This window comes from Talpa europaea (genome assembly GCF_964194135.1).
Source record: "Talpa europaea genome assembly, chromosome: 5".
NCBI lineage: Eukaryota > Metazoa > Chordata > Mammalia > Eulipotyphla > Talpidae > Talpa > Talpa europaea.
In genome coordinates this window covers 16,839,828-16,855,425 of record NC_140071.1, presented here as the reverse complement: position 1 = coordinate 16,855,425, position 15,598 = coordinate 16,839,828, and the positions used below count along the sequence as shown (strand labels likewise).

The 15,598-nt window shown below is 43.1% G+C and overlaps 1 protein-coding gene across 2 annotated transcripts in view; it reads right to left on the bottom strand.

The window, feature by feature from the left end:
* The window catches only part of RAI14 (retinoic acid induced 14), a gene marked incomplete at both ends in the record, with an annotated part of 102,770 nt that extends 87,647 nt beyond the window's left edge, over nucleotides 1-15,123 (bottom strand). For both annotated transcript variants that reach the window (XM_084233160.1, XM_084233161.1), the window contains one exon: nucleotides 15,088-15,123. In XM_084233160.1, coding sequence (XP_084089286.1) covers nucleotides 15,088-15,123 — 36 coding nt within the window. The remainder of the gene's footprint in view (nucleotides 1-15,087) is intronic.
* Nucleotides 15,124-15,598: the final 475 nt, after the last annotated feature.

Genomic DNA, 15,598 nt, shown 5'->3' with positions numbered 1-15,598 from the left:
CCAGAATTTCTGATTGGGTAGATCTTGGATGAGTCCAAGAGTCCGCATTTCTAGCAAGTTCCCAGAAATCTGCACATGACACTTGGGGAATGAAAAGACTAGAAGAAAGATAGGTATATTTAAATGAGATAAAGGAAAGAACAACCACAAATTCTCTTAAAAAGAGAATTTGACTGGGCAATTGACTGCTTGAATCTGAGCTGGGTGGATGCACAATGTTTTAATCTCCTAGATTCAGATCAGAAGATGATGCGATGAAGACTCATATCCCAGCGGCTGCCTTATCTTGAAACTACTTAAGTGGAAGCCTCAGAACCCTCCCTGTATGGATTCCTTTTAAAATCTGGCAATGTGCCTACATAGTGTATATATTAGCATGTATATTAGCATGTATATTAGCATGTATATTAGCATGTACACATATATGCATTTTGTAAAATATGTGAAAAGTATGTGAAAATATGTAAAATATGTGAAAGTAAAATCCTTTGATTTTTTTCTAAGGAAGGACTCTATATTTTTGTATAAACCTCAGGCTCAATGAAACAGGGATCTATAGCTTCCAGATTCTTTTCTAGAAAGAGAAAAACATTAAAACCTTTTAAATATCACAAATATGTTTAGAATTCATTTTAACTATTAATACATGAAACAATTTTCAGTAGATCTCTGCAACGATTTTAATGACTATAATATGTACTCGAAAATACACTCAGTCAAAATTTTTGACTATAATGCTTAAGTGGTTTCTCATGTTTATATTAAAAGCATTGCCAGGGCCTCCCCTGGTGGTGCAGGCGGTTGAGCGCAGCACTGGGAAGCTGTCCGCAGCCTCTGCAGCGCGGGTTCGATCCCAGCAGGCGAGAATCCCACATGGCATGGCAGGCCTCTCCTGTCTCACCCGCTGCTCCCCTCACCAGTGTAATTCAGTCATTCTGCCTGTTCTGTTCCCCACTCTGTCTCTGGTGAATCTGCTTACCCGCCCCTGTATCTGGTCTGTACCCCAGTTCTTTTATGCATGAATAAATAAATCTATCTTTAATAAATAAATGAATAAATGAAATGAAATGAAATACTAAAAAAAAAAAAAAAAGCACTGCCATAGAGGCCTCCCTGGCGGCACAAGGGGTTAAGCACAGCACTGTGAAGCTATCCGCAGCCTCTGCAGCAAGAGTTCGATCCCTGGCCAGCCAGCCAGAGAGCAACCCACATGGCACAACAGATCTCTCCTGTTTCGCCCACTGCTTCCCTCAGCAGTGTACTTCATCAGCCTGCCTGTTCTGCTCCCCACTCTGTCTCTGGTGAATCCTCTCACACCCTGCCCTGCACCTCTAGCCTCTACCCCAGTTCTTGTATGCATCAATTAATAAATCCTAAAAAATAAATTAAATAAATAAATAAAAGCATTGCCATAGTTAATCCTAAAAGTTAAACACTTTTGCCCATCCTTATTTTTTCATAACCCCTCCAAGTAGAAGTGTTGATATGGACATATGCAAATTTTAATTTGCTGTAATTTAATGGAATATAACTTTGTAACTTGAATTTTTCTCCACTTAAAGTGCTTTAATTTACACACTTTCCCAGTTGCTGTATAAGTTTTTTAAGCTTAACATTTTTAATGACTCTAGGACATTCTTCTCCACAGACTATTTGTGTACACCTCCAACACATTGCTTACTTTCCATTTTTCATTAATACAAATATTATAAAATAAACTCTTTTAAGTTATTTCCCTTAAGCTGGCCAAAAATCATACCAGTGGCCATTCCAACAGTATTATTTATAGAACAAAAGCATGTGTTGAGAAATGACATGTATGAATAGAGCTGATATGGGCTTAGATAAGGTTGAATCAGCTGCCCTCTCTTAATCAGAACCCAAACACGTGTGAGTTTGTGGTAATGAGCGACCACGTTCTTAGCAGAATCAGGTTCTCTTGTGACCAAAGACACACAGATGCTAGTTAGTAGTTGCATTAAAATTCAGATAAGCCTTACCCACGGAACAGACTAGTCAATTTTTTTTAAGATTTTTTTTATTTATGCATACAAGAACTGGGGTACAGGCAAGAAGTGTGGGGGGTGAGAGGACTCATCAGAGACAGAGTGGGGAACAGAACAGGCAGATTGACAGAAGTACACTGATGAGGGGAGCAGCGAGTGAGACAGGAGAGGTCTGCTGCACCATGCGGGGTTCTCGACAGCCGGCCTGGGATCAAACTCATGCTGCAGTGGTTGCGGATAGCTTCATAGGTTGCGCCTTAACCCCTTGCGCCACCAGGGAGGCCCCAGACTAGTTAATCAACCTATATCAGGTCTAAATTCATGGCTATGGTCTGCTCAGTGTGGTTCTCTAGCCACAAGTGACATAACAAGCCACAGACTCAAAATAATTTCAAAGCGAGGTCACAGGTGGCTATACATAAGCCAGACCCCCTGATGTTGCTCCTTTATATCGCACAACACAATTGCAAGTGCCCAAGAAGATATTCAGAGCTTCCTAAAGAGAATTCAAACCAGAAAGCCCTGCAGTGAGGAGAGCAATAAACAGTGGACAGACCCCAGAAGAATGAGGGGGGATGATGAACTGTCTGTCTTATTGTTAGGGGGAAAAGGTTGTCCTAAAGTTAATCCCATACAGGCTTTGTGGACTCCACCCCCACCCCAGGCCAAAGCCAAAGACACTGGGAACTCCAAATCCCATCACCACCAAAGGGAAGGTGGCTGGGACCTGAGGGTGGGGTTAAGCAGCCAGGGTGGTATAAAGCCAGACACGTGTGCTTTGGGGGGTGTCCCCCATTTTGGCTCCCCGCCAGCTCGCAGCGTCCTGCCAGCTCGGAGAATGACTTTGGGTTTCCAGGTCGGCGGATTGGGTAGGACACATTAAAGACTTTATTTCCCTATTTTCTCCCTGAGTTGTACATTTTCCTTATTTCCTTTTCCCTTGTAAATAAACCTTTTATTAACCTTTTGTGTGTGCCTGTAGTGGAGTATTCATAAGTCCCTTTTAAGCACGCGGGTGAGGACCCACAGCCAGGCAACCCGCTCAATTTCGGGGCTGCCCTGTAACATTTTCATGTTGCTCTTAGTTATTCCTTCAGTAGTGACTGGTACCTGGAGCTAGAGCTAGGTTGGATCTTGCACACTGTGGGGGTGGAAGGCAGGGGAGAGGAGAAGAGGTGACGACAATGATGACGACAATGAACTCCTCTGACCTACAAAGACCAGACAGCCACTAAATCCAGGAGCTCACAAGAGGGAAGAGGCGACTTTTCAAATGCACTCCTCCAATGGCAGGAGTCAAAAGTAACAGTCTCCCAGGACCAGAGCCCACAAAAAACCCACTTTCCAGCTATTCACAGGGCACAGCCAATTCCCTGAGACCAGGTCCCAGTGCCCACCACCAGCACTGGGAAGACAGTGCCAGCCTCCACAAGCACAGCCCACACAGCCAAATCCTGCCCTTTGTTATTTAAAATACAGAAAACAATAGGAACATTCCTTAAGTCTCAGATCCCAATTTGCATTTTTAGATACTCCTTTCTGTCCTCTCCCCCAACAATCCCCCAAAACAGGTCTAACCACTTTGCTTTCCATAAACTCACCAGCTCTTATCTCTGCACCAAAAGCTCTCAAAAGTGATCAGGTTAGCAGGCTGAGCATGTTTTGGTCCAAGTTTGCCCATGACTATCATCTGTTAGTTGCCACTGGAATTTGGAGAGCCGAATCTGAAATCCAATTCTCGGCCTCCATTCAGGGAGCTATTATAGAATCATTTTGTATCTTTGACAGCAAACATCTGTGCACATCAGCAATCACTGACTCTATGATGAGGTGCGGTTGTCAGAGCCAGAGTCTCCAGGCAGGTATCCTGTTCCTCCTTCACCTTTGGCATTCACACAGGTGTTAGGGGTTGAACTCCATCCTCTTTAGATTCCCAAACCCCGGTACCTCAGAATGTGACCTCATTTAGAACAGGGTCAATATGCATGCTTTCACTCATATGTGGGATATGAAGAAACAAAGCAAAGGAACAGACAAAACCAAACCAAATCCTTGGAATCCAAGACTGCAGAACTGAGGTTACCAGAATAGAGGGGAGGGCCAATGGACTGTGATGGAGGGTAAAATGGTGCTTTGGTGAGGTGTGTGGTATGTTACCACACCTCTGAAGAGGTATAAAGCTGTACCTTGTAAGGGCAATATTAGCTCAATTTTGAAAAGCAAGAGGGTTGATGCAGATATAATTGCTTAAGATGAGGTCATACTAGAGTAGGGTAGGCCCTTTATCCAGTATGATTGGTGCCCTTATAAAAAAGGGAAATTTGGACAGAGACCCAGAGGGAACACTCCATGTGAAGATGGAGGCACGACCCTGACCTGCTAACACCTTGACCGGAGACTTCTCTTCCCCAGATCTGTGTAACACGACAATTGTTGCATCCACTCAATGTATTACTTTCCTTACACAGCTGTGCCAGCAACTAACAAGACTCTCCTCCATAAAATGGGGGAAATGGTGCTTCTCTAACACAGAGGAAGAACTACATTAGAATGTGTTAAGTTGCTTAGAATAATGCCTGGCACAGAGGGGCATTTTAATGTTAAATAAATATTCTTTAAATGTTCTTTTTTAAGCACAGATCCCCCCCACCCCCCCACCCCTGGCCAAACTGCATACTCTCACCCCTCCATGCTGCTCAGGGCAGCTGAAGCTCAGGCCAGATTTCCCAGGAGAGGAGGGGCCTGCTTGGCTCGTGTGCCTAGGGAGGGTGAGGCCTTGTATATCAACAGGAATCTTGGTTTCCTCCCTGCTCTTCATGCCACACCCACTCAGAATACTACATCCTTTCCCCTCCCTCAGCACCACAGGCCTAGCCTGTGTCCTGGCTCTGACCCTCTTCCTCTGGTCTGTCTCTCAAACCCCCTGAAATCATCCTACTGCCCCAAATGTAATCAACTTGAAATCTCTTTCTTCAGTTCTACCCACCTCTCCCATGTCAGACTTCCAAGGTCCTTCAGAGTCCATCTCTCCCTTGAACCCTCTCTTCCATCACTTGCCCATGTTCATTTCCCTCTGCATTTAGAGTCTCCCTGCCCCCATGTCTACTCTTGACTTTCCCTCACCATACTGGTTCCCTGTTAATCCTTAGCCATCCCACTGAAAAGGCCAGTGCCCAGCTCACCTGTTGTGTGAAACCCTCTCTAGACTCCCATGGCCTTTATTGCCTGCACTCCAGCTATCCTCTTGAATACACAAGCCTGTATTGCCACTATTCTTGCAAGTAGTCACAGTATCTCATCTGGACAGTAAGGTTTTGGAGACCATTCATTCATTGCACACTGCCTGCTAAGCAATAAGGCCAGGCACCATGTGCGGCACTGAGTCAACAGATACCATCAGTTCCCATCACCGAAAAGGGACTGTGTGCTAGATTTTGGCCTCATCCTCCTGATGAGGCTGTATGAGAAGTGTTGTTATCGCCCAACTGGAAGAAGAGAAAGCCAAAGATGAGAGAGCTGCAAGTTGCACACATCTCTAGGTAAGATAGTAAGATAAAACTGGGACATGATGGAAAATAGGGGCGGGTAAGAAATAATACAATGGGTCAGCCATAACCAGATCCAAAGAATGTAGATTGACATATTGTCCTTTGCACAGATGTCAATAGTTATTACACACACACACACATGCAAAATGGTCTCTACATATATACATATTATAATTACTGACATCCTTCAAATGGACAGTGCCTTCATCTACAATCTTTGGGACCTAGATGTACAATTATAGTTATACATACATTTGTATAGAAGGTAGAGCTGCTGAGCATATTCATTAATGGCTTAGATTAAACAGATATAGTTACAAAGTCTGTAGATGACTCAACATAATTATGATAATTATGATACAAATCAGAATTTAAATTGATGAAAAACTAGAGCAATAGAATGATTAAACAAATTTAACTAGCAAAATAAAAGTTAACCAGGATAAATACAGTGTCCTGCATTTGGGTATAAATATCCGATTGTGCAAGCACATAAAGAGAAAAGGCTTTGCAAACAACTGTGGTAGAAGAGATTCAACCCAATGAATCAAAAGGAGAATGTGGCTACAGAAAAAGTTCCTATGTTAGGTTACCTGTATAGCGCCATATACCTGAGAAATACAATGCTACTATTTTAAGTCCTTGTAGAACAAATACAAAATTTTGCTCAGAATTCTAAGTCCCACAATTTGAGAATCAAACTAGTACATAGGTGCAGATGAAAGTAATGAATATAATTAAAACGCTTCAAATTTCCCATTTTTATAAACTGCACCTTGATGGAATACATGAACTCAACATAACCTTAAGTTTATGATGTATACTTGTAAGCTGACATCAGTCCCAAACTTTTTTTATGAAGGTTCCTATGAAATCAGGTCATGGCAATCCTTACTTGTATAAGCAACCCCAAAATAATGACAGCAAATGGGGCACCTAAACCAGGCCCAGTTCCTCCCACCTCTTATCACAGCAGGTCACCTAACATACTACTGGGCTTAAAAGGAAAAGTCTGACTGGTAACGGAATGTCACGAGCTGGAAACACTTGGGAGCAGTTTCCATATCTAACCTGGTCCATTTAACTTCACCTGAAAAAGCACAACAGGCTCCCACCAACAGAATAGTGGCGAATTGGGCAAAAAGCGAAAGATATACACTTCTGGGGTAAAAGTAACCAAAACTGTAGAAAGTCAGTAATAATTGGCATTATATGTATTAGCCAAATCTCAGCCCAGTGGAATTACTGGAATTGCCTATAGTCAAATGGATTGGCTCACCAGGAAGCTAGAGGCCCAAGATCAAGGTCAGCAGGGTTGGTTCCTTCCCAGGGCTGTGTAAAATTTGTTCTGTGCCTCTCTCCTCACAGATGGTGGCTGCTGGCAATCTTTGGCATTCCTTGGCTTACAGATGCATCTCCCAGACCTCTTCATGGTAACATGATTTCCCCCTAATGTCTCATCACATGATCTTCCCCTGTGTGTGCCCATCTCTATATCTAAAAGTCCAGCCATACTGGATAACAGCCCACCTTAATGAACTCATTTAAACTTGAAAGGATCCCATTTCCAACCTCACATTCTAAGCTACTAGGGGCTAGAATGGCAATGTCTTTTTCTGGATGGGGCACAATAAAGCCAATAGCACTGCTTTCATCTTCCCAGGATTCATTCCTCTTGTCCCTGGGGGTTATCTTGGCTTTGGCCAATAGAGGAAACATTTTCCTACCTCCCTTGTAGCTAGGTAGGGACATGAAAGGGAATGTCACCAGCTTGAAACAAATATAAAATTCTGCTTAGAAATTTTATATTCCAGTCAGTTTCGTGGGCAGGTAATGATTGTGCACCTGCAGAGTCACATCCATAAAAGGAAAATGCTTGTAGTTCATTCTCCTCCTTTCTGATTAAGACCTGGATGCAGAATATGCAAGAGGAGCATCACCCTAGACCAGCACCGTCCAACAGAATTACAATGCAAGGTTTGGTCACTGTAAAGTTTCTAGTAACTGCGTTGTAAAAATTCAAAGAAAATGAACATTAATGTGTATTTAATCCATATGTCCTGCATAGCAGCACTTCACTGTGTAATTACAAAAAAAAAAAAATCATTACATCTTACATTTTATTCATACTAAGTCTTTAAAATCTGCTGTGTATTTTACACTTACAGCACATCTCCACTTGAACTAGCCACATTTCACCTGCTCAAAAGCCACAGGTGATGATAACTGACTATATTTAGCACAGAGAAGCCTGAAGGGTGGCAGAAGGGCATCACTGAAGGACCTGGGTACCCAGATGAATCTGGGGAGCAGAACTCCTTGCTAGTCCTGCAGCACCTGAAACTTTGACTTGAGAATAAGACAATTTCTATCTCATTTGAGCAACTGGATTTCAGGGAATTTGGTTGTAACAGCTTAGCCTGTATTACAATAAACACACCCATTGGGAACTCACAGATGAACCCTGTAGCTTCATGAACAACCCTTCAAAAAATGGACAGCTTCATGATTTCACACTGAGTGGCGGGCGAAAAAAACCTCCAAAAATGGAGCCCAGGTTTGAAATATTTCCACAGAAACACTGCTAGCATTGGGAAATACATCCCAGAAAAAAACTGTCAAGAACAGGTGGTTCCTCAGACTTTGTCTTATTCTATTCCCACATTCTAAGTCTACACACTTCCCAGCCAACTAGCCTGCTGGACAGCCCCGGAGGAAGGAGGAGGAAGAGGAGATTGCCAGATCATTTCGGCTTCCTGAGAAAATGAAAGACGAAATCCTTTCAGGGAGTGCTTCCCAAGAAGTGAAAATATTTTCCATTAATAACATAAAACTGTTCTAATAGTTGGATAACCAAGTTGATCAGAACACACTGGCTTTCCTATTAAAAGGAGGCAGGGATCCAAACAAAAGGGAAGTCAAGGCGAGTCACTAAAGTCATCTTTGGAGACATTGTGGGCCTTCAGCTAATGCTGATACCTGCTACCACATGGAAGAAAGCAACCAGCTCTGTACCTCACAGATCTCTGAGCAGAAACTCAACTGAAAATCTCCACAGAGTGAACTCAGAAGCAATTTCTACTTCACTCCCAAGGAGAAGTCACATACAAAAATGTGTGATACAAAAGCCATCTAGGTCAGCAGTAGTTTGAAATGACTAGGTAATCCATGCAGAATAAAGATATGAGATAGCCTCGATGATTCACTGCTTTTATAAACTATCATATTTCCCCAAGTTTAGGGGCCAGATTCTGAGTTCCATATTGGTCTCCAGCTGCAGCTGGAACATCATCAGGTTTAACCAAGAACCCCTGGAATTATGGTCCAGGTAACTAGAACAAAGCTATGAACCAGGTAGCCAGCAACGGGGCTCCATTTAGAAAGAAATGCTTCATTGGCTCCATGGCAAGAGCAGCAGAGGCATCTGTTCTCTTGCTTTGAAAGTGAAGTCCAAGTGCATCTGCCTTCACCACTCAACATTTTCCCAGATCCTCCCCCACCATGGGTATGACACAGGTATCAGTGGTCTTTGCAACAAAGGTGAACGCCCGCAGTGATGGACAGCCACTGCCTGCACTCTTGGGGCAATAAGACAGAAGTTATTTCATGTAGTTTGAAGCACTGGGATCTAGGACTATGAAGGCCCTGTGCCAGCAAGTGCATGCAGCTGTAGACAGTACAAGATGTAGTATCAAGAAAAATGGAGTTCAGGCCTTCATGGATCCAATGGTGGACTTTGGTCAAGTTACTTAACTTCTCTTGGCTTTAAAGTCTTCCTCTGTAAAATGTAACAACAGCATTTTAGATGGCAAGCCTTCAAAGATGTGGTAAGCATTAAATGATCAAGCACAGGCAAAGGGCTTGGTACAGGCCTGTCACATTATAAGCAATCAACGAGAATTCCTTTCCTTATTAGCGTGGTGTGGGTCAGCAATCAAAACGTGCTCACTCTCACTCTTGATGTTATATTTTAAATAATGACCCTCCCAAAAAAGCTCTGAGATACTCTGGCCTTACTCTCCTAGACCCTGAAAATAGTCCAGATGATAAAGGAACTGTGGTGCTGTGGTCTTTGCAAGGTCATCTCTGCTGTATTTTAAAATTGTCTATGAAAAAACAGAGGCTTATTAGCTTTACAATAGATTTGGCCAAGGCTTCTCAGTCAACAGAGAGATTTGAATTTTAAATACTCCCACATTTTTTGGTATGTGTGGTGGGAGAGGCAGGCCTTGGGCATCTGTAAAAACTTATTTACAAATGATTAAAAACTCCTTGGAAAAATACCTTGGCCAAAACGGACGATTATCAACCTTCATCAGAGCCCTTCTCTCAACAGGCAACAAATTCAAACTCCTGTCTGGGCAGGATGTGTCTGGTTCCTCAAGATTCACTGGGTGTCTGCATTTCTTTGGCTGAAAGCTGCACTGTTAGTAGCTGCTACATAAAGAAATACCATCAATTCCATCGCTCATAGAATCAACCATTTTGAGCTGTTTTGAATTTTTTTTTTTAATGGCATATCCTCTGCTTCCCTATTACAATGGAAAACATAATTGGGAACAAATCTTTCATAAAATTAGATACACACCCACAAAGTAAACTCTGAAGACCTCGATCATGTTTGAGAGGCATTTCTCAGGATTTGTTACAAAGATCTTTCAATCCTACTTCCCATCCCTCAACCTCCACCCATTTCACTCAAGGCACTAAAAATTGGCATTAACAAAGAAATTCCAGAAGCCTGAGCATTTTATTAGCAAAGGGAAATCCCAACCTTCTTGGCCTCATTTCTCATGATGACAGCTCATTTTTCCATGTGGAACCACGTACTAGTTGCTGCAAATATTTAAAGAGGTAAAGAAGGCACTTCAAAAGAGAGTCGTAAAAGATATAAATAATGATGATTTAGAACGCTGCTCATTTTATAAGCATAAAAGTCAAGTGTATCCATTTTTAAAACTAGAATGAAAAATTTATAGCGTTCTTACGAAGACTCAGAGCCAGGCCACAGGCACTCTCCCGGGTTCTGGAAGCAATACGGTTACGCATGTTAAGGGTAATTTTGGACAATGAGACACCCAAATGCTCCATGGCTGACTCCACTGTGTTACCCACTACTCCTCTCCCAACCATCTGCTGCGTCCTACCCATACTCAAGGCCTGGAAGCAGTTCCACCTCCATAAACCTCCCCCAATTTCTTTTTTTTTTTTTTTTTATAGAGGCATGCTTTATTTATTTGTTTGTTTGTTTTGTTTATACATGCACTGGGTACAGTCAGAAGCGCGGGAGGGCGAGAGAATTCACCAGAGCCAGAGCAGGGAGCAGAGCAGGCAGAAGGACCGAAGTACACTGCTGAGGGGAGCAGCAGGCGGCAGGAGAGGTCTGCGCGCCATGTGGGACCCTCCTCCGGTGGCCGGGGAGCAGCCGGGGATCGAACCGGCGCCACAGAGGCCGCGGGCAGCTTCTCAACCCAGCGCTCAACCGCTGCGCCACCGGGGAGGCCCAACCTCCCCCAATTTCTACCATGATTCACCCCTCTGAAAATTTAAAGCATTTACCATCCAGACCCCAAATTGAACAACTAGTCACAGAATATTGAAGGTTCTTTTGATATATAAATCTAATTCTATTTGTATTCTGCCTCACTTATTTCCTGCATGCGATCTTTCTCCTCCCACCTCAGCTTATGAACTTAAAGACAAGAACCATTATTTCACAAATTCTCCTGTGTTCCCTCTAGTGTCAAACCCAAGTTTTAAGGACACCCAAGATAAAGGTATAGTTACAACCTGAAAAATGTCACCCACTGTAGAACAAATGTTTTAGAACTCTCTTTGGTCTCTGTGGGTTGCCTTCAGGGTTCCAAATATGGAACCACAGCCCATGGAATTGGGCTCATTCCCCACTACACTCACATAAATCTACTTGACTTGGTAGCAGTAAGTGTTCCACAAAGAAGACTTGGTTTAAATCTTCCTGTCTGGGGATGGTCCTGGAGTAGCAGCAGGACCTTAGAACCATCCATGGGAGGCTCCTTTGGGCCCCTCTTGTCCCTTTTCACTCCAGGAATTTGCTCTCAATGGCCACAATCAAGTCGGGCAGCAGACCTCCCAGGAGCAGGCTGGCTGAAATGCAGGCACACCGCTGGGTCAGCTGCCTTCTCTTTATGGAAGCACGAACTTGATCTGCTGTCTCTCTTCTTCCTGCCCACCAGAAACACAAAGAACCCTTTCTTCCCCCTTCTCCTTTCAACCTCACACAAAGACAAGCAGGAAAATTTGATGGTGGATGGTTCAGGACACCTCTTGGAGAGAGAGACCACTCACTCCAGGTGAAGATTAGAGTTTGGCTCACTGAAGTGAAGATTAAACAGCTTAAAACTTGTTTTTCTTGTAACAAGGGATACAAGCATGTGCACATACATTTACAGAAAAACTCAAATTGAAAGCCACACGTTGAAATGCAAGCCCACTCCATCACCTGTTCAGAGGCAGCTATGTCACCAGATTATTCTCTCCTCCAGCCCATCTCAACTTTTCCAATCCTACTCTCTATCCTGGGTGTCTGATTAAGAGACAGGAATACATATTTACCAAGCATCTCCTGAGTGCCAGGTCCTAAGAGGTGTGCTCTCTGTACATGAGCACCCTGAATCTTCCCAGCAACCTTATGAAGCTAATATTATTTTCTCCACCTTTTGGGTGAAAAACCTGAGGTTCAGGAGAGGCAAGGGATTGGCCTTAGGCCACACACCTAGATCCCAAGTCACCTTTCCAAGCTACTGCCTACATTACTTCATAAAGTCAAAACTCCACCCAAAACACCCCTTTCAGGAACACTGGGCTCTAGAATCAGGCTACTTTCTATGACTTAGAGCTCTCAGAAACCCACAGTAGCTTTACTGTACCTTACTAGGTCTCAGTTTCTTCATCTGGAAAATGAGTCTAACAATATACCTGCCACGTCAGGTCTGTGGCAGGAGCAAACAAATTTCACGTGAAGAGCTTGTTACAGCATCTAATACAGAGTAAATACTGCCTAAAGGCTAACTGCTGCTATCGTAAGGCTGGTTAACAAACTGGGTTTGAAATGGTTTTCTTCTGTTTTTTTATTCCCACCATATAGCTGTGCAGAGGCGTGGCTTTGGGAAGCAATTCGGGATGAATCTGATATTGTTTGGCCCCATTATACCAATTTCCTTTGCTTCCCCCCTCCCCCAGCTTGCTCCTCTAACATTTCTCAACACTAACTGCCAAAATCTCAGTCTTTCTGTTGCCAAATCCCAGAAGCTTTTAATGGTGTTATTACTGTGATTTTTTTTTTCATGGAAATATTTCAGGTTTTATTTAAAACTAGATTCCAGCAACACCCTCCCAACTACCTCTACTTTTGCATTTTTTAAGCCAAATGTTTATGTGTGCCTTACCACTTACCCTGTTCCTATAGTAGGGAGCTCTAGACTGATTAAATTTTGTTCAAATAATCTCAACTTGCATAAATGGAAGCTACCCAAATTCCTTGGAATGGAAAATACATTTGCTACCCTGGTCACACAATTTACAGACCCATATCCACTCAACTGGGCAGGATCTCCTTTTAACCAATGTTTCCTTCTTAACTGAAAGCCCAGTAAGACATACAGACTGTGGTGCACGCCAGCAGCTGGGAAGGCTAAGGAAGTTTCTCAGGGAATTGCAGGAACAAGAGGCTGAAGACGTCAAATGACCAAGGCTCTCACACTGGATAAAAGCTAGTGAATGACTTTGGCAAAGTCACCGCACATTCTCCGAGCATGTTAACTCACCTAACTAGTGAGCAGGTGACATGTCTGAACCTTGAGGGGATTGTGCTAAGGGAAATCAGTCAGATGGAGAAAAGACAAATATTGTAAGACTTCACTCATGTGGAAGACAAAGAAACAAAACAAAAACAAAATGGTGGTTACCAGAGAGAAAAAGGGAAGAGAGATGGTACCTTGGGTTAAGGGGACCCTGTGGAGTGGTAGATGGAAACTAGACTTTTGGTGGGGATCATTGTGTAGTCTATAAAGATGTCTAATTATAAAGCTGTACCCTGAAACGAGATAAAGTTTTAAACCAATGTGACTTTAATAAAAAAAAAAAAATTTTTAAGAGTGAGAAGATGACAGCAACATTGTCTGAAAAGCCCTTCCCAGCAGCCCCCAACCCCCCACCTCCCTGGTGGTACAAGGGGTTAAGCACCCCACTATGAAGCAATCCTCAGCCTCTGTAGCATGAGTTTGATCCCAACAAGGGAGAAACCCACATGGCACATTAGACCTCTCCTGTCTCGCCTGCTGCTCCCCTCAGCAGTGTATTTCAGTCAGTCTGACTGTTCCGCTCCCCACTCTGTCTCTGGTGAATCCTCACCCCCCCCACCCCCAAACCTCTGGCCTGTACCCCAGCTCTTGTATGCATAAATAAATAAATCTTTAAAAACAAACAAACAAAAAAATAAATAAAAGCCCTTCCCACTCTAATTGCCTTTAAGTGAGGCAAGATGTTGTTGTCCCACCAGTATCTTGTCTGGTCTGGGCCTTATCAGGGAAGTAATTAATTTACATGTCACGATGCTCTCACAGGTGACAGCTCTGGCCCCAAAGAGGAGTGTGTGTGCCACACTAGCTTAAAAGAGGCAGCCTCCATCCAGTGCTAAAATGCAGTTGTGCTATGGTGTGATTCCTGCAAAGCAATAAATCCAGGTTCACCTTTAATTACCCAATGTTAAATGACAGCTGGGCAAGTCCATCATGAGGGTGACATACCTGGGCTGGCGCTCTAATAACTCATCCGTTAACTTCCCCCACGCAACAATTCTACTCAAAGCATCTGGAGGGCAGCTAGTATGAGACAGCAACCACCCACCCCCCCCACGCAGCTTTTACGAGGGGACCTTTGTTAAAGAATCATTGTGCATAATCCCACTGCTGTTATCTGTTTTCTCTGGGAGAACTTGTTTTATAATTCTGACATCATAACAGTTTCCTCCAATCCAAAGTCTTTTATGATGGATAATACATGAGTAAGAACCCCAGGAATTCAGGGGGAGTAAAGGTGGAGGCACCAAGAGATATTATTGTTTACCACAAAAGCTTTCAAAGAGTTTTAAAAAAAGTTTCCTAAGGCCAAAGACAAACCATGCTAATACCTCCCTCCTGAACCACTGTCACGGGACAAACTTCTTCTAAACATGACATTCTGAATCAGATACCAGGGATTTTAGAAATGAGGGGGTTTTTTAATTATTTTCTTTAGTGTTTAATTGGACCATTCCTTTTTCTACAAGGCTCAGACCCCAGGAATTTTAAAATGTCACTAGTGACAGCAATACACACAAATAGCAAGGAATTTCCAGAGCCTGCCATTTGTAAAAGCCACCCCCGGGCAGGGGCCCAGAGCTGAATTCTGTCGTTGATTAACCCAGAGGCTTATCAAAGCAGGAGCAAGCACTGTTTCTGCAGCTCCAGGGAGCAGGGGTGGAGCAGCCAGAGGGTGAGTCACCAAGCACTTACATCGCTCTTCCTGAACTTCGCTTTCAAGCTCTTCATGTTTCGCCCATTCAGCCTTCCAAAAACTCTAGAGGAGATTTTTCAATACCTAAGCAGAGAAAGAAAGAAAGTTAAGTATCTACATTTCCAAATAGAAACTAGGGCTATTCCCTCCCTAATTGGACTGTCATTTTGGCCCATGGGTAAGTGATTGGGATGGTAAGGTTGGGAAAGTGGTCAGTTAAGAGCAAGGAAGTGGTAAAGAACCCTTCTCAGTCCACAATGATACGCTCCCTAGAACTTGTTACATTTCAATTTAACCAAAACTTTATTTTTTGATTTTTTTAAATTTTATTTTATATAATTCTTACATCATTTTTCATTTTTGCACAATGTATGCATTTTCATTTTGGTTATAGTCCCCATACAATTCCCGCCCCCCTTATTTTGACCCTAATTCCTTCCCCACCCCTAGTATGTCTCTTAACCAAAACCTTAAATGTCATTCCACCTTCCCAAATATTAAAAGTAGAAC